Below are 23,508 nucleotides of genomic sequence, written 5' to 3'. Positions count from 1 at the left end.
ACCTTGTGTAGTCTTCTGAAAGGGCATCAGTTAGAGTGCAGGCAGCTGATCTCTTGGGTTTTAAAGACTTGATCCTGCAGCCTTGCTTTTAGGTATGAGCTTGGATTGCTGGGACAGTAGAACTTAGTCGTTTCTGGGGGGGCACTGATTGCATTCCAGCCCTGTGCCCTGGGAGGGGCCTTCTCTATCATCAACATCCCCCACCCTAACTGATCCAGCCGGCTCTTAACTCAATTTGAAGACTTTACCTTTCTCTACTAACTTTGTCCAGTCTCACTCCATAACCTGAATTAGTTTACTCTAAAGCCACAGCTTCCTTCCCCGAACCCCGCCAGAGGACTAACTGAAGCCCTCATCCTTTCCCTTGTGCCTTTTTCCACTTTATCAGCTTCCTCCTTCCTAAGTCATCCACATCCTAAGTCTCTCTGGCTGCATAGTGGCCGCTAGCCTCTTTGGTTTCTCAGAAAAGCTCATAGTGCTGGCTCCTCCCTTTTTGCTTTTGAGCTGCATATCTTTCCTTATTACTCAGTGTCCACACCCAGGGCGGTTGCCTGGATAAAAATCTGCCCCTTCCCCGAGTCACCTTTTTAGGCCAGCTCCCCCTGAAGTATCCCTGCCTACCCAGGCCCAGTTAGAAACTCCTAATTCCTCAGAGTGGCCTGAGGCAGTGCAGTGTCCTCTGAGATCCTCTGCTTTGCCTTCTCAGTCATTTGCTAAGCTTGTTTATTGAGCACCACTGAGCAGAGTTAATGAGGATTCCTGTCCTTAGCCTGGAAGGAAGAGGTTATTTCCCTACCGTCATCCATTTCTGTGAGGTCTTCAGGACCCTGGACTCACTACCCCAGCTGGCCTGTTTCACACAGTCAAAGGAGAACCAGGCCACCTCTCATCCCAGCTGACACTAAGCAGCTTTGAGACCTTGGATACCTTCTCTTGGGAGTTTGGACTCAGTGATCTCAACTCTTCTAGCTGTGACACGTGTGAGGCAATGAAGAGGGGAAAGTACATGAATGGCAAGGTGGAACTTGATTGTACCTGTTTCGTAGGTTCAGGAAAAGTCCTTTGACAACTCTCGAGGAGTGGAGGATGGTAGATAAAGACTTAGATGGAAACTTCGGGCTCTGGAGAGCCCACTTCATTGATGATTGAATGAATACTCTATAGGATTCACCTCTACTAAAGTAATTCAAAACCCTGGTCATCATTCGGGGTAGGCTTATCAGGAATCAGGTTCAGCTGGCTAACCCTACTTGAAATCCACTTAGTTTTTCTTATTCCTTCTTACAAAAAATATGATTATTGGGGACCCTAACCTTCTAAAATGAGTATCTCTTTTAGTACTTTATGGGCCTTTATGTAATCATATGATCTTGTGCTACATCCAGCACTGTGGTAGAGAGCAAAGCTAGCCTTTTGCAGGTATTATATGGAGTTCTGCTCTGTGACCTTTACCCCTCTCTGGCTTACCAAAGGATCACCTGCCCTTGGCTACAAGGATACCCAGCCCAGTGCTGGCACATGTTAGGCACACAATAAATATTTGTTAAATGAATAGTGTCTGGTGTGTCTCTGGCTGGACTAGTCGTCTGCTCCTTCCTCTTCATCTCATAGCTGACTTTCTGTTTCTGGTCTTGTCTTAATTATGATAGGTGAAAAGCTCCCTAAAGCCACTTGCAAAATTTCAGAGGTCAGGCATGGAATGTTAGGACATCTGGGATCTAGTGTGAAGCCTATACATATGGCTTTGTTGGGGTAAATGGGGGGCATGGAGACAGTGTCATTAGGAAATGTCTAGCGCAGCATATTAAAAAATTGAGGGATTTGATCTGGGCGTTAGGGTGCATACGGCTGGAGAAGGAAGACTGAAAATAGAAATCTCGTGAAAAAGCACTCATTGATGGATGATGTCCCAGGTTTCTTCTGCCTCAAAGGTATTAAACACCTAGAAGGTACAAAGAAACTTTAGAACAGATTTTCTGAGATGCCTGGGCTTTGGATCATTCTCAAAATGTGCTAACCTTTCTGCTAAAACATCAAAAATGTTTCTTTTCCCATTCCGTTGAATGAATACAATTGGCAGCTTCTACCTAAGTTCCACCCCCTTGGAACAGGAAGCTGAGGCCAAAACATTAAACAGCCCTTCTGTTCATTCCCCTCGACTTTTATTCCTCATCCATCACTTTGACAGAGATATCTGTCCATTCCCCAACTAGGGGAATCTTAGTTGATGAAAAAAAGCTGTTTGACCATTTTCAGGCTTCTGTAGGCAACTATAGGCCCAGAAAGAGCCTCCTTTCTAAACCCTTGCTTTTGCCTAACATCCCCTGGCTGCTGTCCCCACATGACCCAAATAAACAGATGATCATGTGAAGCCAGTAAGGCTGTTTGTTTTAAATAGCAAGCATCTCCACTAAGCTCTGGAGCAGATGGGGCATTGGGGGCAAGGGAGAGGCTGGCATTTGAATCTGTTCACTTTTCTCTCCTGCTTCCTCACGAAAGGAATAAGTGCCTTTAGAATATTACTTTGCAAAGTGGTGCCTTCAAAATATGATAGAGCTGGCCCTGACAAGAAGAGTCAGGAAAATTGGACTGTAGCCTCTAGAAGAGACTTGAAGAGCTGTATGTGTGCCATGACTACTTGAGGACAGAAAGGTATGGCAGGATGTAGCTCTGAGCATCCTGGGTCACTGGGCAGAATGGTCTAGTACTTACCCCAAACAAAATGAGAACTTGGTCAGCAACGTTATTTCAGGCCACTATTATATATACTGTTTACCCTCTCTCTTCCCCCACCACACACACCTATATATTGCCTTTAAATTTGCCATTTTCTTCAGTTTTGCAGTTGGCCAGGCCCAATAACACTGGTAGCAGGTTGCAGACACCTCAAAGGAAGCAATGTCAAAACCAGCACAGATGCAGCCCTTCTAGGAAAAGGGTATTTATCCATCTCACGGAAAAGAACTGGGATGTTTAATACCTGTTACTTTCCAGCTTCATCATAGAGCCAGTGGCAGGCATCCAGGCATTTTTGTGTGGAATGGCCTCTCCATGCTCCGGTGTAGATGCTGGGACATTAACTGTGGAAAGGTCAGAGCCCTTTGTAGATGTGCTGGGAAACAACCCTTTTCCTCTTGTTGACTAGATTCTTGATTTCCGGGATCTGTGTAGATTTTTTCTTTTATTGATTGATTTGAGAGAGACATTGATTTGTTGTTCCTCTTATTTATGCATTCATTGATTGATTCTTGTATGTGTCCTGACTGGGGATCGAACCCACAACCTTGGCATATTGGAGGAAGCTCTAACCAACTGAGTCAGGGCATGTGCAGATTTTATTTCCCTAGGATGCACTGTGCCCTCAAAGGTAAGGAGCAAAGCCAGCAAGCATGCATATGTACCAGCTTTCAATGGGTCTAGCCCTCCACTAGTCCCCAAATTAAGAATTTATCCCTCAGTGGGGATGGAAGGGAATGGATTGGCAGGGTGGTTGGCCAGAGAGACCTCCTCATAAAGGTTTGCTTTTTGGTTTTGTGATGGTGATGCCCAGGCCGTGGGATCTTAAAACCAAATGGCATTGTCCCACTTGCTGGTTGGCAAAGAAATAAATCGGTGGCCAGGACTGAGAGGGCCCCAGGCCTGCTGGCATTGGGACAACAGAGCTGAATGTGCACCAGGGTGCCCCAAATATGCCTTCAGCAGGCCTGTGCTTGTGACTACAAACTACCTGGGTTTCTGCAACTTCCTCCAAAGCTGAACAGCAGGGTTTCAGGTAAAGATTTTTGTGGTTCTAATCACATATTAAATGGTCAAACTCCTTCCCATGGGAGCAATTTTATATTCTTCCAGGGCTTTTCTTCTAATTGGGGACCCTGCCCTAGAACTGCCTTCAAAGGAGTCATCTTGGGTCAGAAATAAATGCTCCTCCCTACGGAACAACTGGAATACTGAGTCCTTTCTAGTTTCTGGGCCTGTTTCCTTACCTGCAAGATGAAGATTTGGGCAAGCTGACCTCAAAGTTATAACTTTCTGAATGCACCCCCAAACACTAGCGCAGGAAACAGCGGTAAGAAGGGTGCCCGCCAAGGTGGGGAGGTAAAGGGGTGGGGGGAAGGCCAGCCCTCTGGGCGACCCCGGTTGAGGCCGGGCCAAGAGGCCCCGCCCCCGAGCCCCGCCCGCGGTCTCTGCCAGCCGCCAGGAGGGCCGGGCTTCCGCCCTCCACGTTGTTGTTCCCGATTTGGGCCACGCCCCCTTGGTCCGGGTTGGGGATGCCTCGCCATAACCGCCCCGCCCGGGTCCCAGAGTAATGGGTGGCTTTTGGGGTGGCACAATTTGAGCCTCCACCCACATCAGAGAGCAGTGGACAGAGTTTAGGGGAAGGAAAGGAAGATACTTTGTTTTAAAGGAAGGCTAGTGAAAAGTCAAGGCTAAGCCTCAGGGAACAACTGCGGAATTTCACTCCAACGTTCCATCTCCCATTCACACAGTGGCCCCATCCGCACCCGCGAAAGTGACCCGGCTAAACACTGGCCCTTTAAACGGAAGGCCGGCGGTGCGGGGTGTCCATGTGGAGCTGCTCCATGCCGTGTTGTCCTGCCCGCCCATTGGCCCGTGGCCCGATGACGTCGCCTAATAGAATGCTAACGCACTGCGGGGGGAGGAATGGAGACAAAACGCGGAATCGGATCGCCAGTCCGCTCCTTCCAAGTTCTCTGGCAGCCTCCGGCTGTCAGCTCCGCCCAGGGGCGGATCCCGGGGCAATTGCGACAGCCGGGTGGTTGCAGGAATTAGGTCACGTGTGGGTAGGGAGCGGAGAACCAAAGATCAGGCCGGTGTCTACCATCCTAATGTTTCCCTGACCTAAAATGTCCTTATTTGAGCTTCTTAAGTGATGAATTTTCCACCTTCCCTCCAGCAGGACAAATTTCGTTGTGAATGATCCAAACACACCCTTGTTCAACTTGTGGCATACAATCGGGGCGGGGCGAGGCTGGAAAGCGGAAATGAAGGGCGCGAACCCGGCGCGAGCTTCCACCCCCACCCAGGCCACGTGTGCTAGCGCCGTAAGTGGGTGGAGACAGCTCGCTCCCGACCCCGCCCCTCCCTCCGTGAGGCGCCGCGGCCCTGCGGGTGGGGGCTCCGGTCCGGGCTTTGGCTGCGGCCCCGGTGTAGTAGCGGGGGCGGCGGCCGGGGGTAGCGCGGCTCCTTCCCTTGTTGTGTGTGTCGGTGCCTCCTCGCCATCTTGTTGCAAAGCCTTTTCTTGTCGGCGGGACTCCCGGGGGCCGCGGGGCGGGAGGCAATAGAAGGAAGGAAGAGAGGGAGGGGAAGGAAGAAGGCAGTGCCGCCTCTTTTTTTCTTTGCATCAAATTATTTTAAATTTGCAAATTATATTTTGCAAATATTTTGGGAGACATTGATTTTCCTGCCCGTGCTCCCCCGTTCTTGCCTGCGGAGTGCGCTGCGCCGCCCAGCCCTGTCGCCCCCCGGAGGTGATCCCTCCCTCCTGCCTGCCCGCCAGCCTGTCCTGTGCCTGGCTCGCGGGCCGCAGTCTCGGCCCCGGCGCGCCCCCGGCAGCTCTCAGCGCGATGAGCATAGAGACGCTACTGGAGGCGGCCCGCTTCCTGGAATGGCAAGCGCAGCAACAACAGAGAGCACGTGGTGAGCGGCGGGGCTGGGCCCCTGGGGCACCCGGGAAGGGGAGGCGAAGCGACCCGGGCCCCCGAACCCACGCCGAAACCACGGACAAGAAGACCCTCTCCCGGGCGGCCCGCGAAGCCAGCAGTGCAAGGCTCGGCGCAAGAGCCGCCGCCCGGGGAGGGAGGAGTGTTGTGGGCAGGGAAATTAATTAATGACTTCATTAGCATGCAGCGAGGGACCCGGCTCCTGTGAGCGCCACCCCAGCTGCCTGCCACCCCTTGTGCACCTTTTGTAGGGCTCCTTTCGCGTGGGTCAGTGGCACCCTCGGTAGCTTTGAGTATGTGAGAGCCGGGGGTGGGGTGAGCAGTGGTGTTGCGTGGGGGTGGCAGACCTGTGTGTGCGTGCGTGTGTGCACGGGGGATGTGTGATGGGAGCCTGGAGGAGAGCAGATGAACGGACGTGTACATGGGCGAGTGTACAGTGCACACGAGTGGGCGTGTGTGTAACGGAGTGTGGGGTAGAAATTACTCTACGCGGAGCAACTCCCCAGCTCCCCTGGCCGTACGGGGCGGGTGTGGGGGGCACTCCTGGCAGATCTACGCGCCACTGGGGCGGAGGCGGCCTTTGCAGAATGAAATGACATCGCGTGTCTTATGATCCTGGCCAGCCCCGCCTGACCCCGCCTCCCGGAGCTTGGGCTGGGTCTAGCGTCAGGGGTTTGGGTGAGAGCCGGCTGATTGGGTGTTTGAAAAACGGCCCGCAGGTCGCTGGGGGCAGCCCCCGGGCCCCCCTCTCTGCGCCCCACTTTAGCCGGTGTGGAATGTGGCGTGTCTGCGCGTTCCATACCCGCTTTCGGCTGGAATGCTGCGTGTGTCTGCGTACCAAGCCCGTTGGTTACACCGGCTGGTGACGTGGACGGACCCCGCCCCCGACCACGTGCACCGGGGACACTCCCGCTAGGGACGGCGCGGCCGGGCCCCTCCTCGCTGCCTCGCGCTCGACCGGAGGCGGGGTCTGGGCGGGGCTGGCCGGAGGCCTGGCGCCCGGTTGGGCCCTGGCTCTGGGCGCTGATCTCTCTCGGGGAGAGCCTTTTGCCTGCGAAGGAGGAGCCGGGCTTACCTGTCGGTTCTCGCCCCAACCTCCTGTTTTTGAGACGAGGGAAACCCTTAGAATTGCGGAGCAACAGGATATTTAGAGCTCACACGTTCCCACTGACCCCGAAACGTTCTCACCGGGATCTCCTGGCAACATCCCCGGTCACGTTGTGGAATGAGCCGGGCGAAGAAGGGGCAAACTTTGGCGCTTCCTGGACAGGGGAGAGAGACGAAGATTTCAGATGCCCCCCATCCCCACTCGCCCTTGCTGACGGCCCCTAGCTTCAGGGCGCTGCAGAAGAGGGGGCTGGGAAAGACCTCCGTTTTCCGTGCTGCTCCCAGGGCCTCATCCCTCATCAGTCGGGGTGTGTGTGCAGCAGCGGGGGACTCCTGCCCTCCTTAACCCTCCCCCTCCCAGCCCTTCAGGCGGGTTGGTGGTGGTGGAGATTTCGCTTCGCCCTCCTTTCCTTTCTCTCTGCCTATTGTTGCTTCAGTGATGAGTCATGCAGGAGGTAGTAGTGTGTGTTGTGTGTGCGCGTGTGTGTGCGTGCGCGCGCGCCTGCTGCCGCGCCGCCAATGCTGCGGCCCGCGGGGGGAGTCGCAGCCGCCCAGGGACCCAGAGCGGCGGGTCGGATGGCCCAGTTGCTCCACCGGTCTCTCAAGGTCAAGTCACTCGAGATATGTGAGACTGAGATGCTTGGGTTTTTCAGAACGGATGGGCCAGGACATCAACCCAAACGCCCCTCCCCCTTTTCTTTGGGGTCCAGAGTAGGGTCAGGCGGTGGATCGTGTTGGTGGTGACCGAGAACTGCGTGCCCAGAAGCAGGGGGAGGAGCTTGCACAAGATTTGGAGAGACTGAGTCACCTGCTGCCACCATCAATACAATGCAGTTCAAGAATACCTATTGTGTCCCCATTGTGTACCAGGCACTGTGCTAGAGGTGAACGGGATTGACCCTGACCTTGTCTCAGGGAAACACTCACTTCATCTTTACTTTACCTGCAGGCTAGTTGGTCATATGGGAAAAGGGAGAAGACCCCCACTATTGTCTGTCCACCCTTTCCAAAATAAGTAAATCCACAGCTGACCAGTAAGGACAGGGAGGATGTGTGCAACTCTGTGAAGGAACCTGGGAATGGTTCTCTCCTAAGAAGTTGCAGAGCCCTGCCCTCTCCCCCACATGGTGAGAGCTGGAGGTGAGTTGAAGCCTAGTTCAGCTGCCCAGGCACAGCTTGTTGGTGGGGCAGGTTCTTAGTGGATGGGTGGATGCCGGAAAGCCAAATCTACACCAAAACCTCACGTACAGATGGCTAGATCAGGCCACGGCAATTTGCTCTCCAGTGTTCATTTTCTCCTTGATGGCCTGTCCTCAGACTGGGAGTGGGAAGAATGGGACAGGAGGGGGTGGTGCATGAATCTTCTGATCAAAACTGCTGTCCCAGGTTATGTGCCTGATGAGCAGCTCTGAACAGGGAGCCTCTTATGCATGCCCCCATTTAACCTCAACGGCCAGTTTCCTGACCTAGAGCAGCCAGATTGCTTACATGATGAACCTGAGGATGTGTGTGCCTGTGTGTGTGAGAGAGAGGAGAGGGAAGGGCAAGGTCATCTTGGTGGTTAGCAAGAGGGCTTGGTCATTTCCCAGCATTCATGGAGATGGCTCCATTGGGGGACCCTTTTCTACCTTGATTGGAGGATGCTGGCCAAGTGTCCAAGGCTTCTGACCTAGTTGCACCCTGGGCCTGCCTTATGTGCCAAGCTCACTGTTAGCATGCAGGAGGGGAGAATGACCCCACATATTTGGGGTCACCAGGTGTGGATGTCTCAAGCTCCAGCCCTGTGCCAGCTGAGCACCTGGGTCACAGTCACTGGGGATAGCTGAAGGGAGCATAATGCCGGTACACTCCATGGCCCTGGGGATCACCCCAGAGAGGTCATGCTAAATTCCCTGGGGTGGGGTGGGGTACAGCCTCTGGACAGAGCCCAGGGCAGTTACCAGAGTATGTGGGAGTGAGAAGTCAGTGCACTCATGGGTGCAGCAGAGCATTATTTTAAAGAGCCTAAACCTATATGCTCCTAGGGAGGCCCCCAGGGACTGCCAGCTTGCTTCCCCTATACTGTCTTCCCTGCCACAGTGCACTGGGAGAGAGTAGCTGCTGGGTTGGGATTGAGTCAGAGGTGGTGGGGAGGAGGCAGGACGCTTTGGTGGGCTGGGTCTGGCCTGGGCTGTCCCCTGTTCTTTACCACCAGTTAAGGTTTTTCTTTTTTTTCTTTTAATATATTTTATTGATTTTTTACAGAGAGGAAGGGAGAGAGATAGTTAGAAACATCGATGAGAGAGAAACATCGATCAGCTGCCTCCTGCACATCTCCTACTGGGGATGTGCCCGCAACCCAGGTACATGCCCCTGACCGGAATCGAACCTGGGACCCCTCAGTCCGCAAGCCGACACTCTATCCACTGAGCCAAACCGGTTTCGGCACCAGTTAAGGTTTTTCATGCTGATCCAGGTGTGATAGAGTTTGGCCTTTCACGTGGGTCCTTTCTGGCACCTGTGAGGCGAACCTGCCTGGCTTTTGAAGAGAAGGGTAGGTGAGGAGGTTGCCATCTCCTGGGTGAACTTTGGAGTTGCTTTTAAAAATGGGGAATATGAGGTTTGCCTTCTGTCTGAGGTCCCAGGTCACCTATCCTTGGGATTGGGGCCCTGTCTCCCCCTAAATATGGGAGAGTGGGATACTAACGCAAGGCCAATGAAAATTTGGGTCCTGGTTCAAAGGAATGGAGGTGGGGACTGCGTTGGGCTCTGAGTGCGAGGTTCTTGTCTTGAGTGTGGGGAGGGGAGAGGTGAAGATGGGTGCAGAGAAGTGGACTAGGGATGTCCCAGGCTAGGCCTGAGAAGGGCTCCATAACTGGAACTCAGCGGGCTTCTTTCCCAGTGTGTTCCTGTGGGAAGCTGGAGCAGAGAGCTGGTTTTCTTTGGGGCTGTAACGTAAGTCAGTGCTGGCTGGAAAGGCCTGGGAGAGCAAGGGCTCCCCCAGTTGGAGTGGGCCTGCTCTGGCCCTGCAGCTCCCCTTCCTGAAGGGCAGAGGAGACAGACGCGGAAGAGGCCGGTGCTGACCTGTCCAGCTCCTGAGCTCTGGCTGCTGGGAAACCACTGAGTGCTTCCCCTCTCAGAGCACATCCCCCTCTACTTCCTCCTTTGCCTCTTTGTGGGGGGAGGGGCTCCGAGCAGGCTCTGGCTCACTCAAGTTGTTGATTGGCTAAAGGGCCCTGAGCTCTAAGGTTTTCTGGGGCCCCGGAGCCTGGCAGACAAGTGGGGGTTGATGCCCTCCTGCTGAGGGAGGTGGTTTGCCAACCTCATCCCTCAGCCCCACCCCTTGTGGGGTGGCCTGTTTGGGGCATGTCCGTGCTGTGCTGTCAGCTGGGTTAGTCTGCATTGTGGTGAATCGGGGCAGGAGGGAGGGCAGGTTGACCAGCCTGCTCCCTGGCCTGGGGGCTGCAGCCGCTCCCCAGGGCCCTGGCCCAGCTCTGTAGCCAGGGGCTCCCAAATGGGGCAGGGTGGCGGTAGAGTGGGGCCTTTGGAGCAGGAGGGGCCGCTCCCCTTAACCCTGTTCCCAGCCAGCTGCTAAAGCCTTTCCTGCAAGGCTTTCTTTCAGCAGAGGTGCTGGACGATGGTGCAATGTTGCCTGAACTCGTTGCCTTGTTCAACCTCCATTAAAAAGGCCACGGCTTTCCTGCCTGCCTGCCTGCCTGCCTTGTACCTTTCTAGTTTATGCTGCTGGGGGAAGTGGGTGGCATTTGAGGGAAATGAGTTTCAGCAAGACGAAGGACAGAGAAGGACCAATTATGTTTTGTAGGGTCCCTGAGGGAACCAGAGGCTTTGGGACATGGCCTAAGAGTCCCGAGTCCTGAGCCTATTTCCTCATGTGTGAGCTGAAGGTGATGCCCTTGCCCTACCTGTGGTGGGGGGTTCTTGTGAGGACCCAGGTGTGTGTGTAGACACCGAGTGAGCATATGTTGGCACAGTAAGTGCCAGGCATCCACCCTGTGTCGAAGAGATCTGGCTGGGTCGACCCATTTTACCTGTGACTTGCTGTGGACCCTCAGCAAATCACTTTGCCTCTCTGAGCTAATTTATCTCAATCTGTGAAATGAAGGTACTCCTTGCCTTCTTTTATATATATACATTATTGCTTTCAGAGAGGGAGAGGGAGAGAGAAACATCTATGATGAGAATCACTGATAGGCTGCCTCCTGTACCCCCCTACTGGAGACCAAGCCCACAACCCGGGCATGTGCCCGTACTGGAATCGAACCCGGGACCCTTCAGTCTGCAGGCCGACGCTCTATCCACTAAGCCAAACCAGCCAGGGCGGTACTGCTTGCCTTCTATTGGTAAATACTGTTGAAGGTCTGGCCCAGAAGCTATGATCTGTCATGGACTGGCCTCTGCCCATCTCATCTGTCACCCTTTGCTCCTGACCCTTGCTCATCAACTGCCTAACCCTTCAACCTTCAAGTGGCTAAGCCTTCAGCATCCTCTCTGACGCCTCCCACTCCGCCAAGGCCTGTCTGCTCTCCTAGCCGGGATTATTATCCCGTTACTTGTCCCTTCCGCCACCCTCCAGGCCTGGGACTCCCCAAAGGCAGGGACTGGGCGTTTCATTTGCTCATTGCTGTGCCACCAGCACTGAGCCCAGAGCCTAGCTGGGTATGGACGGATATTTGTGGCATCTCAAGCTGAGCAGAGGTGTCACTGGGCCCTGACTGGCACAAGGTCAGGGGATGGGGTATGCTCTGCTGGTGAAGGACAGGTGAAGCTGGAGCCCAGGGCTGTTGGTCCCGCTGAGACAATCCTTGTGTTCCCTCTGCGTAGAGGAGCAGGAGCGTCTTCGCTTGGAACGGGAACAGGAGCAGAAGAAGGCCAGCAGCCTGGCCAGGCTGGCCCATGCCCTGCCTGTGGAGGAACCCCGCATCGAGGCACCACCCCTGCCTCTGTCGCCACCAGCACCCCCACCGGCACCCCCACCCGCACTTGCCACCCCCACCCCACTGACTGTCATTCCTATTCCAGTAGTGACCAACTCCCCTCAGCCCCTGCCCCCGCCCCCACCACTGCCCCCTGCCGCCCAGCCTCTGCCCCTGGCACCTCGCCAGCCCACCCTGGTTAACACCCCTGGACTCAGCATTAAGGATCCTGCTCCCCTGCCCACCAGGCCACAGATGCCCACCCCTGCGCCCCTACTGCCGGACTCCAAGCCCACCGGCAGCCCCAAGCCTCTGCAGCCCCTCCCCACACCCATCCTGACCATAGCGCCCCACCCGGGAGTCCAGCCACAGCTGGCCCCCCAGCAGCCACCCCCGCCCGCTCTTGGGACCCTGAAGTTGGCACCGACGGAAGAAGTCAAGTCCGGCGAACAGAAGAAGAGGCCTGGGGGGTAAGTGAGGTGTGGCCGAGGTGGGGCTGGCGGAATGGAGAGAACTGCCCGCCCCCATGGGCTGTGTGCCAGGGAAAGCACCCTCCCAAGCCTGCCCTTCAGAGCCATGCCCTCCCGACCTCGCCGACCAAAAAGCGCCCTCCTGAGTTTCACACAGTCTCGCTGTGCCGGCCCCTCGGGCAGGGGAATGAGCATTGCCCTCTGCTCTCCGGTTCCGTCCGAGGCCGGAGCTGATGGTATTTGTAGCCTTTGGAAGGAGTGTCGCGTTATGGGTCCCCTGGCTGAGGGCTGGGGTCGGCTCCCTCTCTCTTTGAGTCCGAGGAGCCCTTGTGTCTCAGGCGGGATGGAGGGTTGAAGGGGTTGTGAATTATGGGCACACATGCGCCCTCCACGGGGTCCACATCTCGCCCTGCTGCTTTGAGAGAGAGAGAGAGTCCGGAGGAAAAGCCCGTGGCGTTTGGCTTGGGGGTCGGACAGGTAGGCCGCCTAATCGGGCCCTCCTCCCTGAGCCTCCGGTCTGTCTGGGTTGCAGGATCGGAACCAGAGAAGTCCACAACAAACTGGAGAAGAACAGGTGTGTGCGCGCGGGCGATCGGGTTCTGCCCCTGGACCCCAGCTCCCCTCACCCCCCCCACCCCGTGTCCCCACGCCCCTCGCACGGGCTGACGGGCGCCCCCCTCCGCTCCGCAGGAGGGCCCATCTAAAGGAATGCTTTGAGACCCTGAAGCGCAACATCCCCAACGTGGACGACAAGAAGACCTCGAATCTGAGCGTGCTGCGGACGGCGCTGCGGTACATCCAGGTACGGCGCGCGGGAGCCTGCGGGGAGCGGCGGGCGGTGGTGCCGGCCCCGCGCCGCGCCAGCTTCCTCCTCCCCCCGCGGCCTCCGCCCCTCGCGCAGCTCCGCCCGCCTCCACGCGGGCGCTGAGCACATGGCCGGTGACGTCAGCGGGGCTCCCCGCCCGGGAGGGGGCGGGAGGGCGCGCGCCTGCGCAGGGAGGCCGGCCCGCCGGACAGCCCCGCGGAGCCCCGCCAGCTGCCGGGCTTCGAGCCGGTGACTCACCCGCGCCCGCCCCGCTCCGCCGCCGCCGGCCGCCGGGGTGGGAAGGGCGTGGGGCGGCCCGCGCCTCCGCCCGTCCGCAGTGCCGGGGCGGAACCGGGTTCCCCCCGAGCCTCGTGGGTGGGTGGGGTCCCCTGGGCGTGGCTCCTTCCCCTCGGCGGCGCGCCGGTGAAGCCCCCGTTTTCACCCCAGAAGGATTAAGGTCAACAGTGCACGAAGGTGCACGACCCGTTCAACCTGGGGTTTGGGAAATGCGGTGACAGCCCCTGTGGCACCGAATCCTTAAAAATGACGCTTTCCTTTCGTCTGGATTGTTCAAAAGCCCTTTCCAGGCGGCCCTCCTGGCTGTGTCCCCTCCCTTCGGGCATTGGCCCTCAGTACGGGGGGGGGTGGGGGGAGCGCCCGTCAGATAAGGCTGTTGCCATGACGGCCCGAGTTTCGGTTTCCTTGGAAACCGGCCGTAGGTTCGCGTGCCGGGAAGGAGGCTGTGGGGGTGGGGCGGGCCGCCACGCTCGGCTGCAGCGGAGACGGAGTCGGAGTCGGAGTCGGAGTCGGCCGTGGGGGGAGTGGGAGGGCCTAGGGCTGCCTGCCGGCGCGGGGCGGGGGCGGAGGCGCCGCGGGTCTCCCTGTCGGCGGGCTCGGGAAGCCTGAGGGCTGGGCTGGAAGCCAGCGGGGGAGCACCCCCTCCCTCGGCCGCGGCCGCGGGGTCACAGCCCTGAGGTAACCGCTGCCTGACTCGCTGAAGGGCGGACGCACTGCCTCTCGGCTGCTCCCAGCCGGCTGCCTCCCACCAGCGCGCGCCCTTCCGCCCGCTCTCCGGCCGAGGGGGCGGGGCTGGCGCGCTTCCCAGCGCCCGGGAAGGGCGGGGCCGGGCCCGCGGATTGGTCGGGCCGGGTGGGGGCGGAGCTCCTGGGCGCGCGGAGGTGGGGTGCGGGCCCCGGGGTGACACAGCAAAGCCGGGTCCGCGTGGGTGCGCGCGTGCTCCTGGCGGGGCGGGGCGCGGCGCCTGCGTCCGGATGGGCTCGGGAGGGGGAGGGAGGCGGCCGGGCCGTGGTTTTAGCACCGTACCCCGGAGGCTTGTTTCTGGGATGTTTTTGCAGAATTTGGGCTTGAATGTAAGATACTGGTCTGTCAGCCATGTAGCGTGGGAGCACATCCCTGATCAAATGCTGTGTGTGTGTGTGTGTGTGTGTGTGTGTGTGAATACCAGTTTCTTCTCCTGTACTCTGGTGTCGCTAAATAGGAAAAAAGTGTCTCCATCATGGGAATGTTAGGAGGATTGGCCTTCTATAAGTATTAACTTAATAGCAATTATTGAGAAATGGGAATGTTCCTCTGTATAAACACATACTTAGGGAAGGCAGTCTTGCTGCCATGACGTGTGGATTTGAAAGTACATCGTAGAGATTCAGTGGAACCAGCAAAATCGGGATGTTTGCTTGGGCTGAATGGGAAGCAAGTTGGGTGCAGGCTGTCCATAGAGATACTTGTCCCGGGGCTGACAGTGGAAGCAGAAACTTACAAGGCTGTCTAAACCCTCAACTTCACTCTTTTATTTATTCATTCAAGCACTACGGACAGTCCTGTGTCTGATTCTGAGGATAAAGCAGGGAGCAAAGAAAAAAGTATGGGTCTCTGTCCTCCTGGGTTGGGTCTTGTGTTAGATTATAAACAAATAAACCAGAGGACGGTGCCGGAGGGCGTAATAAGGACAGGATTGCAGGATTTGTTCTGGGTGGGGAGTTGTTGCTGAGGACAGAGCATTTGACTTGAGACCTGAGGGTCTCAGGCTGACCCAATCAAAGCAGAGGGCAGAGAGCACAACAGGCGAAGTTTCTCCAGCGAGAGGACTGCCATGCAGAGAAGGGAGGCAGCAGGGCGCGCAATGGGAGCTGAAAGAGAAAACTGGAGAGGCCACGTAGGTAGGGCGTGTACACCGAGGGCTCTGGTGGTGTGTGAGGCAGGAAGCTGTGGGAAGATTAGTCCCCGGCCAGACCCGGAGTAGCTTGGAGGTGCTAAAGCATTTGAAAAATGACAGTTAAGTGGACAGAGACAGGAAGAGGAGGAGTAGGCAGGCACCAAACCACACATCCAGGTAGTCTTAGAAAGGAAATGGGTTTAAAATGAAGCAATGTGTGTCCAGCTGGTGTTGCTCAGTGGTTGAGCCTCAACCCGTGAACCAGGAGGTCACAGGTTTGGATTCCCGGTCAGGGCACATGCCTGGGTTGCGGGCTCGATCCCCAGTAGGGGGTGTGCAGGAGGCAACTGATCTATTCTCTCTCATCATTGATGTTTCTATCTCTCTCTCCCTCTCTCTCTCTGAAGTCAATTTAAAAAATATTAAAATGAAGCAGACTAAAGTTATACCCTGGGGAAACTTTCAGGGGCTTCTAGGCCTGTGGGGAACTGGGCTGGGTGAGAAAAGGAGGGGTGGGCCCCGGATGTTCTCTCTCCCTGCGCCAGAAGTCTTCCTCTCCTGCTAGCACAGTGGTTCTCAACCTTCTGGCCCTTTAAGGTTGTGACCCATGTTGTGACTCAACCATAAAATTATTTTCGTTGCTACTTCATAACTGTAATGTTGCTACTGTTATGAATCATAATGTAAATATCTGATATGCAGGATGGTCTTAGGCGACCCTTGTGAAAGGGTCGTTCGAACCGCCAAAGGGGTCGCGACCCACAGGTTGAGAACCGCTGTGCTAGCAGGTAGAGTTCAGGATGGCCACTTGCAGCCCGCAGCAGCCAGGTTGGAGTGAGGGTTGACTCGCCACAGGCCCTGTCATTTATGTGGCCTCAACTGATGTCATGTCTAGCAGTGGCCTCTTTGGGGGAGAAGCCAGACAGGTGGGTGTGGGTAAGAGGAGGGGTCTTTCTGGAAGAAATATGGGGAGAAGCAGGTTCATCTCAAAGCCAAGAAGATAGAGGGGGCTGTGTGGCCTGGGACGGCTACGGAAGTGTAAAGCTACCAGGTTTCGGGCTGCTACCGAGCATGGCTGTGTCTGGGCTTTGTGTTGCAGGCACGAATGGTTTGAGGTATCTCACTGGTGCGGTAAGGAATTAAGGTCTGCAGGAGGGGACGTGGGGAAGTTGGGCCTAGTTGGTGTGTGGAGTTGAAGACATTGTTATGCCCAAGAGGGCAGGTGAACAGTCAAGAGGGGCTGCCCTGGGGAAATGAAATCGAGAAACTCAAACCTAATGGTGACTGTGCTTCTCCTGAGATGCAGGGAGAGGCAGGATAGAGGCGGGAGCTCACACACTCCCAGCCTCAGATTCTTCCCCTGGGCCAAGTGAGACACTGTCCACAGCTCTGTCCTGCCACTGGGGGAGCCAGGGGATATGCGCCAACTACAGAGAGTCCTTGCCTTCTCTCACAGGGTCAGACAGGACAGTGTATGCGGTGGAAAACTAAACATGAGATATTTTGTGATATGAGTCATTGTCTGATTAAGTGTACCCTGACAGTTTCGTGAAATGCTCAGGTATGTGGTGTTTGTCAGGAGGATGGACTGTTGAGGGCCGTGGAGGAGGTGGGGGCCAAGTGTGGTCTTGGAGCCCAAGCAGATAAGACTGAGAAGGGAGGAGCCACATGTGAGCATCAGGATACATAAGGGTGGGAGAGGCAAACCAAGACCAAGCAGTGAGTTTGGTGCGTGAAGAGCCAGTGAGCTCTGCACTGGCCGTGACTGGCAAGCTTGGAAGCTAGAAGCTCAGGAGCAGTTCCGGTAAGAGACCCGGGAGGTAGCAGGGCAGGATTGTCTGTCATCTGGTTGACCCAGCAGTCACGACGTGCGTGGGCCGAGGAGAAGCCAGCCACAGGGAGGCCTGTGAAACTGAGGTTGGTTTAATGGTTTCAGAGGCAGGAGGTCATGGAGGATGGCTGAGACTTGGAGTGGAAGGCAGCCAAGAAATAGGGCATGAGCTGGCATTTTGGAGCTGCTATTAAGCCTCATGCAAAGGGAAACTGGAGACCCTTCTGATAGGGAGCAGTGCCACAGTCTGAGAGATGGCATCCAGCCCCTTGTGAGGGGTCAGCCTAAGGGGCATATGGTCGCCTGTGGCCCTGGAGAACTTGAAGGAGAGTTGGCACCTTGCATAAGGGTGTTCTTAGCGAAGTGGGTGACATCAGCTTCTCGGGTGAGAGTGACCCGGAACCTGTGGGAAAGACAGAAGCCTCTCCAGGGGTGCTCAGTCAAGTCAGCGATGCTGTCCAGCACCCCGAGAGCCATTTCTCATTGGTCATTGCAACTCAGGTACAGGTGTTAGAGGAGGAGCACATTCCAGGGCTGAGGGTGGTTCAGCAGCCTGGGGAGCCTAGGGGCTGTGAGCAGTGTGAAAACAGAGGCTCAGGGAGTGACCTAGGAGGTCAGAGAGGAGGTGCAGAGCCAGCAGCCGCTGGGGGCCAGATAGAGGCAGATCAAGAAATGTGGGGGTTTTACAAAGCCTAGTGGGTCGTCCTCTAAGAACACTGAAGTAGACTAGTGAATGATGAGGTGGAGAAAAGGGCTGACCCATTTGGGGTTCTATGGGGAATGGGTTCCAAGGAGGGTAGCTTCCGGCATCAGTGGGTGACATAATGGTACGAATGGTGGTATGTATAGGCCTTGGGCAATACCTGAGAAACCTGTGACACCTTTTGTCATTTGCAGAATGGAGGGAGGTGCTGCCAGGAGGGTGGATGGGGCTAGAGGCAGCGAAGCCCTTCAGACCAGAGTTGATGTGGAGAAGGGGAAGTCGCTGACCTGGATCTGTGCTTTCTCTTAATGAGACCTGCCGGAGAGCCCACAGTCCTGGGACGCTGGGCCTCACTGGGCAGAGCGATGGCCAGGAGGCAGGTGTGGTCTCCAGCAGCCCCCATCAGCCCCCTAGTCACTGCAGACCTGCCCCTGTGGACCAGGTGATCTGGAAGCAAGGGTGGCTGTGGGGGGACGTTCGCGGTACTGTGGGCCCAAGGTTGCTGCTCAGGGTGTCCTGCTTTTCCTTGCCCTGCTCTCCAGTCCCTGAAGAGGAAGGAGAAGGAATATGAGCATGAGATGGAGCGCCTGGCGCGGGAGAAGATCGCCACGCAGCAGCGGTTAGCAGAGCTCAAACATGAGCTGAGCCAGTGGATGGATGTGCTAGAGATTGACCGTGTGCTCCGACAAACAGGCCAGCCCGAGGACGACCAGGCTTCCACCTCTACTGCCTCTGGTGAGCCCCACCTCTCAGACGTCAGGCTTCCTGGCCAGGCGTTTGCCTGCTGGAAAAGATGCCCTCCCATCCCAGCCCCACGATGTCCCCAGGCCCCAGGGGCATCTGTTTCTCCAGCCTTGTGTTTCCAAGCCCTCTGACCTATCCTTGTCCTCGTGTCCCCACAGAGGGCGAGGACAACATAGATGAGGATATGGAGGAGGACCAGGCCGGCCTGGGCCTGCCCAAGCAGAGCCAGCGCCCCCACCCGGAGCTGCCGAAGCCGCCGCCCATCACCGCCCCTGTGCCTCTGCCTCCCCACCCGCACCCCCACCCCCAGCCTGTGGCCCTGTCTCCGGCCCATCTGCCTGGGCAGCAGCCGCCACCACAGCAGAAGACACCTCTGCCGGCTCCTCCTCCCCCACCAGCTGCCCCTGCCCAGACGCTGGTACCAGCTCCAGCCCATTTGATGGCTGCATCTGGGGGAGGCTCCACAGTCATCGCCCACACAGCCACCACCCACGCCTCAGTCATCCAGACTGTGAACCACGTTCTCCAGGGGCCAGGCGGCAAGCACATCGCCCACATTGCCCCCTCAGCCCCCAGCCCTGCTGTGCAGCTGGCGCCTGCCACACCCCCTATTGGCCACATCACAGTGCACCCTGCCACCCTTAACCACGTGGCCCACCTTGGCTCCCAGCTTCCCCTATACCCACAGCCTGTGGCAGTGAGCCAGCCCGTGGCGGTGAGCCACATTGCCCACACCCTCTCGCACCAGCAAGTGAATGGCACAGCTGGGCTGGGGCCCCCCACCACCGTCATGGCAAAGCCAGCCGTGGGGGCTCAGGTGGTGCACCACCCCCAGCTGGTGGGCCAGACAGTGCTCAACCCTGTGACCATGGTCACCATGCCCTCCTTCCCGGTCAGCACACTCAAGCTGGCTTGAGGATGAGGCCACTCAGAGGCCCCCAGTGGGGGCAAGAAGGGGAACCTGTCCCCACACTCTCCCACCAGCTCCACACATTCCAGTCCGGCCCAGGCCCACCCCACCCACACCCACCCCCAGGCCTCCTAGGGGAAGGGGGTGCAGAGACTCTGAGCCAGGGGAGGGAGCTGGGCACAGGGCAGGGGGTTAGTTCACTGCACTAGGACTTGATAAAGTGATGAGAGACGCTCTGGTGGACGTGCTGCCGATTCAGCCTGGTGCTGTTCCTGCCTCCCCATCCTGTCCCCTGAAACAGTTTGATGTGGATGTCATGTTCTCTGCCTTCTCCCTCCCCTGCTGCCTTCCTGTGCTGCTGCTGCTATTGCTCTGTCTGGTGATGTGGCTGAGGATCTGGGCCCTCCCTCCCGAGCCTCAGCCTCTCCTCCCAGGCCTATGGAGGGGAAAGAGGAGGAACTGAACTGAAGCAACTTGGCTCAGAAAGTTGGGGAGCACCGTGGGCCCTATTCTGAGTGCAGGTGAGAAGTCCTAGGAAGTGGCTAGTCTGGAGTCCTACGCAGACAGGTGGGTGCCCCAGCCTGGGGCGCGCCAACCCAGTTGCAGTCACTGTGATTGCTTACAGCAGAAACTAGTTAGGATTTTCTACCAACAGTAAACCAAACCCAAGCTGTTGCCAAGTTTCTGAGCCTTTCACCCCTTACTACTGGGCTCCTGACCTCAAGAGGGCAGGCTGAGGGTGGGGTGGGGAAGGAGGGGCTTGGCTGTCCCATCGTCCCCACCATCCCCGGCCTGGGTCTGGACTGAGCTGCTCCGGACCTCCGTTCCCATCCCTAGGCGTGGCTTTTGGCTTCCAGAAGGCTGTCACTCCCCCGATTCACTGGCCTCTGCTTAGTGCTCTGCACTCCCCTGCGGATGGGTACCTGGGGTGCCACCTGGGAGACATGGACCAACATCTGGTCTGGGTTCCAGGAGCCTGAAGCCACACTGTTGAGGCAGGGGTCCCTCTAGGCTCCCAGCCCTTTCCCAAGGAGGCCCTGAGGACCTGCAGAGGGAGCAGAGCCGGGCTGTTGCAGGGCTGCTGCTTCTGCCCCAACAACGCCGTCTCTAGCGTCATCTCCGCCCTGAACGTTGCCCTTTCTCCAGTGGGCGTTACCGAGTGAACCCTGGTGGGGGCGTCTGTGTGCCACTGCCTTCCTCTGAGGAAAGGTCCTTAGTTGGGCCAAGGGCAGGGCTGAGCTTGGGGTGGAGAGGAGTGAGGGGAGCTGGTGTGTAGGGGATGCTGTTTTCCCTGCCTCCGCCTTGGCAGACTTCGACTTTTTTAATTTTTTTAATATATTTTTTATTGATTTTGGAGAGGGAGGGAGAGACAGAAACATCAATGATGAGAGAGAATCATTGATTGGCTGCCTCCTGCATACCCCCCACTGGGGATTGAGCCCCAACCCAGGCATGTGCCCTGACTGGGAATCGAACCATGACCTGGTTCATAGGTCGACGCTCAACCACTGAGCCACTCCGGCTGGGCGGGTCTCTTTTTATGTAGGTGTTTATTACACGTGGCCTTGTGTCAGACACACCATTACACACGCGGGTACACTCGGCTCCCCACCTGGACACACAGGCCTTTCAGTGGGGAGAGAGGACGAGAGTGTCCCTAGGTGTGAAGTTTGCACTGACAGGTTGGGGCCCAGGATCCTCTGGAGTGGCCCCCACAGAGGTCTTGAATGGATTTATATGCCTAAGAACTCCCTTGCAGTTCCTCCCTGGTCCTGGAGACCTCCCAGGGGACTTTCTCCTGTCTCTCCTGGGGGTGGGGAAAGGGAAGGCCTTTCAGATGCCTTAGAGGCCTCCAGGAGAGAGTCCCGTTCTGCCCCCAGCCCACGCAGCGCTCCCACCTCACAAGCTTGCTGCCTTCCTGCACCTGCAGCCGCTAGCACCACCCGGGTCCTCTGGAGCCAGTCCCACTCCCGATGGGATTACAATGGGAAGAACAGGGAGAAGGGCAGGCCTGGTGCCCAGGGAAGAGTCCAAAACATGGGCGAACCGCCTCTCCTCAGCTCTGTTCACCTCCCTACATCCTGAGGCTGGTCCAGTTAAAACTTGTGTCGGCCAGTCGCCCCTCGGGCCTGCACAGATACCTCATCCGCCCGCTGCCCGTGCCCCTCTCCGTCCCCAGCAGTGGGGGCTCTGAATCTAGTGCCGAATGACTATGTCCAGACTGGTGACGATGGGTGTTGCTGTTCTTGTTGTTTGTGAATGCTGTGACTCTGTGCCCGAGAGGGCAGCCGCCCAGCCCTTTGGGCATCTCCCTTCTGAGAGCTATCAGGACCACATCTGTCCTCACCCTGTGGGACCGCCTGCCCTGCCCCCCCCCCCCTCCCTCCCTAGCCATTCCAGCCTGGGGGACGTGCGCACACACACATCTTACCTCTCATGCGTGTTTTACTTTTTGATGTTCAGAGTGGCTCACTGGCTGGGAATCTTTACCTCGGGGAGCGGGGGAGGTTGGTTCCTTGGGGGGGGGGGGGCAAAGAAGGGCAGGGAATGCCTGGAGGGAAACGGGGGCGGGGGTCACCAGAACCCCTGCTCTCTCCAGGAACAGCTGCTGCTCCCCCATCCCAGGATCCCACCCCCATCCCCCAAAGAGGTGGCCCTTGTTTACAGTGAGGACTCGGTCACTGTGTCTCTGTTTCCTGAAATATAAATTGTAGTGACCCCAGTACAGACTGTAGAGATTTTTATGTGTTTGGATACATCTGCTGTGTGGGAAAAAAAATTACAAAAAACCCTACTTTTGTACATATTGTATTTTTACTATTGAACTGTATTCTAGTGGTTGTTCATGCTCCAAGACTTTAGGTATTGAGACATGAATACTATCCATGTAATAAGCACTTGCCTGGAATAAAATATAAAATTGAAATAAACCTGCACTGCAACCTGAGATGGAGCTGCCAGCCCGCAGCATCTGGGTCCTTTTGTTGCAAAAGGAGGCAGAGACCTCCAGCAAGAAGCAGCAGGTCCCTTTCCCTGTTGGTGTTTGGGGGATGGTCCTCAAGCAGCTTCGGTGCTGGTCAATTTTAGAAGAAGGTTAGAGACCTTCCCGTTCTGATCCCGGTGTCGAATCATCAAGCTCCCAGAGCTGCAGTTCTGGTCTTCCTTATGCTTTTACAGTACTTCCTCAAACCATTTTACAAACACTATCTTGTTTTATCTCATAACAACAGTGAAGTAAAGCCAAGAACTAGCCCCATTCTGGCAGAAAAAGTAACAGGTTTGAGATGGCTAAGTGACGTTCGAGACACAGCTAGCCTGGACCTTGTGTAGCTTCAGTCAGACCTCTACTCGCCCCGGGTTCTTCCTGAGCAGTGCCATCCCGCCCGGGCCTGCTGTACAACTGGGGGATCCTAAACTCATGAAGGTTCCAGTGGAAAAGAAGGTGTGGAGGGGAAGCATTCATGGGGTAGAGGTTAGGACAGGTCAGCTGGGAGTCCATGAGGCTGTCCTTTCAGGGGAGGGAACAAGAAGAGGAAGAGGTCAAAACCATGTTCTAAGGTGGCCTGCAAACCAGGTTTTGGAAAATCTTTGTCCCTGTGACTACATCTTCCCAGTTTAGGGGAAACCGGCCCTTTGGCAGGCTGTCTCAGGAAGAAGTGGGGAGGTGAGGGAGCAATTAGCTGGGCCTAACTACAGACCAGGCAGGCCGCTTCATCCTGCCTTGCTTAACTCCCTGACACCTGCCCCACTCCCAGCGCCAGCCTGGGGTACTGACTCAGTTTCTCTTTGGAGGGTGAGTACAGGGATGTAGGAGGCGTGTGCGCGCGGGTGTGTGTGTGTGTGTGTGTGTGTGTGTGTGTGTGCCTGTGTGTGTGCTGTCATCCTCAGGGAAGGTAGTGGTGGCCACTAATGTATTGGGGTTCCATTAGTTGAAGAAAAGCCAGCCTCAAAAGGCCAGACAGTGCCCCACAATTCCTCCAGCCCTTTTCACTTGTGAGATGCTGGCTCCCTCTACTGGTAGCTCCAGGGAGAGATGGGTGCCTTCAATTAAGGCAGCGGTTCTCAACCCATGGGTCGCCACCCCTTTGGCGGTCGAATGACCCTTTCACAGGGGTCGTCTAAGACCATCCTGCATATCAGATATTTACGTTACGATCCATAACAGTAGCAA

The 23,508-nt window shown here is 56.6% G+C and overlaps 2 protein-coding genes across 4 annotated transcripts in view; one reads left to right on the top strand and one right to left on the bottom strand.

Annotated features, from left to right (window-relative positions):
* The first annotated feature begins 5,126 nt into the window (after positions 1-5,126).
* On the top strand, positions 5,127-22,284 carry MNT (MAX network transcriptional repressor). Of its 2 annotated transcripts, XM_036341054.1 has the most exons (7): positions 5,127-5,658; positions 7,738-7,928; positions 11,610-12,171; positions 12,704-12,745; positions 12,862-12,973; positions 18,226-18,418; positions 18,586-22,284. In XM_036341054.1, exons 2-7 carry the CDS (start codon positions 7,913-7,915, stop codon positions 19,341-19,343), a joined length of 1,683 nt encoding a protein of 560 aa, XP_036196947.1. In that variant the 5' UTR covers positions 5,127-5,658; positions 7,738-7,912; the 3' UTR covers positions 19,344-22,284. The 2 variants fall into 2 exon arrangements, with proteins under 2 accessions (XP_036196947.1, XP_036196946.1); XM_036341053.1 differs by lacking the exon at positions 7,738-7,928 and having other exon boundaries at positions 5,128-5,658.
* The window catches only part of SGSM2 (small G protein signaling modulator 2), a 47,558-nt gene continuing 38,749 nt past the window's right edge, over positions 14,700-23,508 (bottom strand). Inside the window, exon 23 of one of the 2 annotated variants that reach the window (XM_036341042.1) lies at positions 14,700-18,228. In XM_036341042.1, coding sequence (XP_036196935.1) covers positions 18,098-18,228 — 131 coding nt within the window. In that variant the 3' untranslated portion in view covers positions 14,700-18,097. The remainder of the gene's footprint in view (positions 18,229-23,508) is intronic. The other variant, XR_004972927.1, reaches the window with a different exon arrangement.

Source organism: Myotis myotis, unplaced genomic scaffold (assembly GCF_014108235.1).
Source record: "Myotis myotis isolate mMyoMyo1 unplaced genomic scaffold, mMyoMyo1.p scaffold_m19_p_17, whole genome shotgun sequence".
Taxonomy (NCBI): domain Eukaryota; kingdom Metazoa; phylum Chordata; class Mammalia; order Chiroptera; family Vespertilionidae; genus Myotis; species Myotis myotis.
Note: the sequence above shows the minus strand (reverse complement) of the source record. Positions and strands in the feature narration are given on the sequence as shown.

Excerpts from the sequence above, each read along its gene's own strand:
- MNT (XM_036341053.1), top strand. The coding sequence starts at position 5,586 with ATGAGCATAGAGACGCTACTGGAGGCGGCCCGCTTCCTGGAATGGCAA. Across the intron at positions 5,659-11,609 it reads GCAACAACAGAGAGCACGTG|AGGAGCAGGAGCGTCTTCGC; the intron begins GTGAGCGGCGGG and ends CCCTCTGCGTAG. Across the intron at positions 18,419-18,585 it reads TTCCACCTCTACTGCCTCTG|AGGGCGAGGACAACATAGAT; the intron begins GTGAGCCCCACC and ends GTGTCCCCACAG.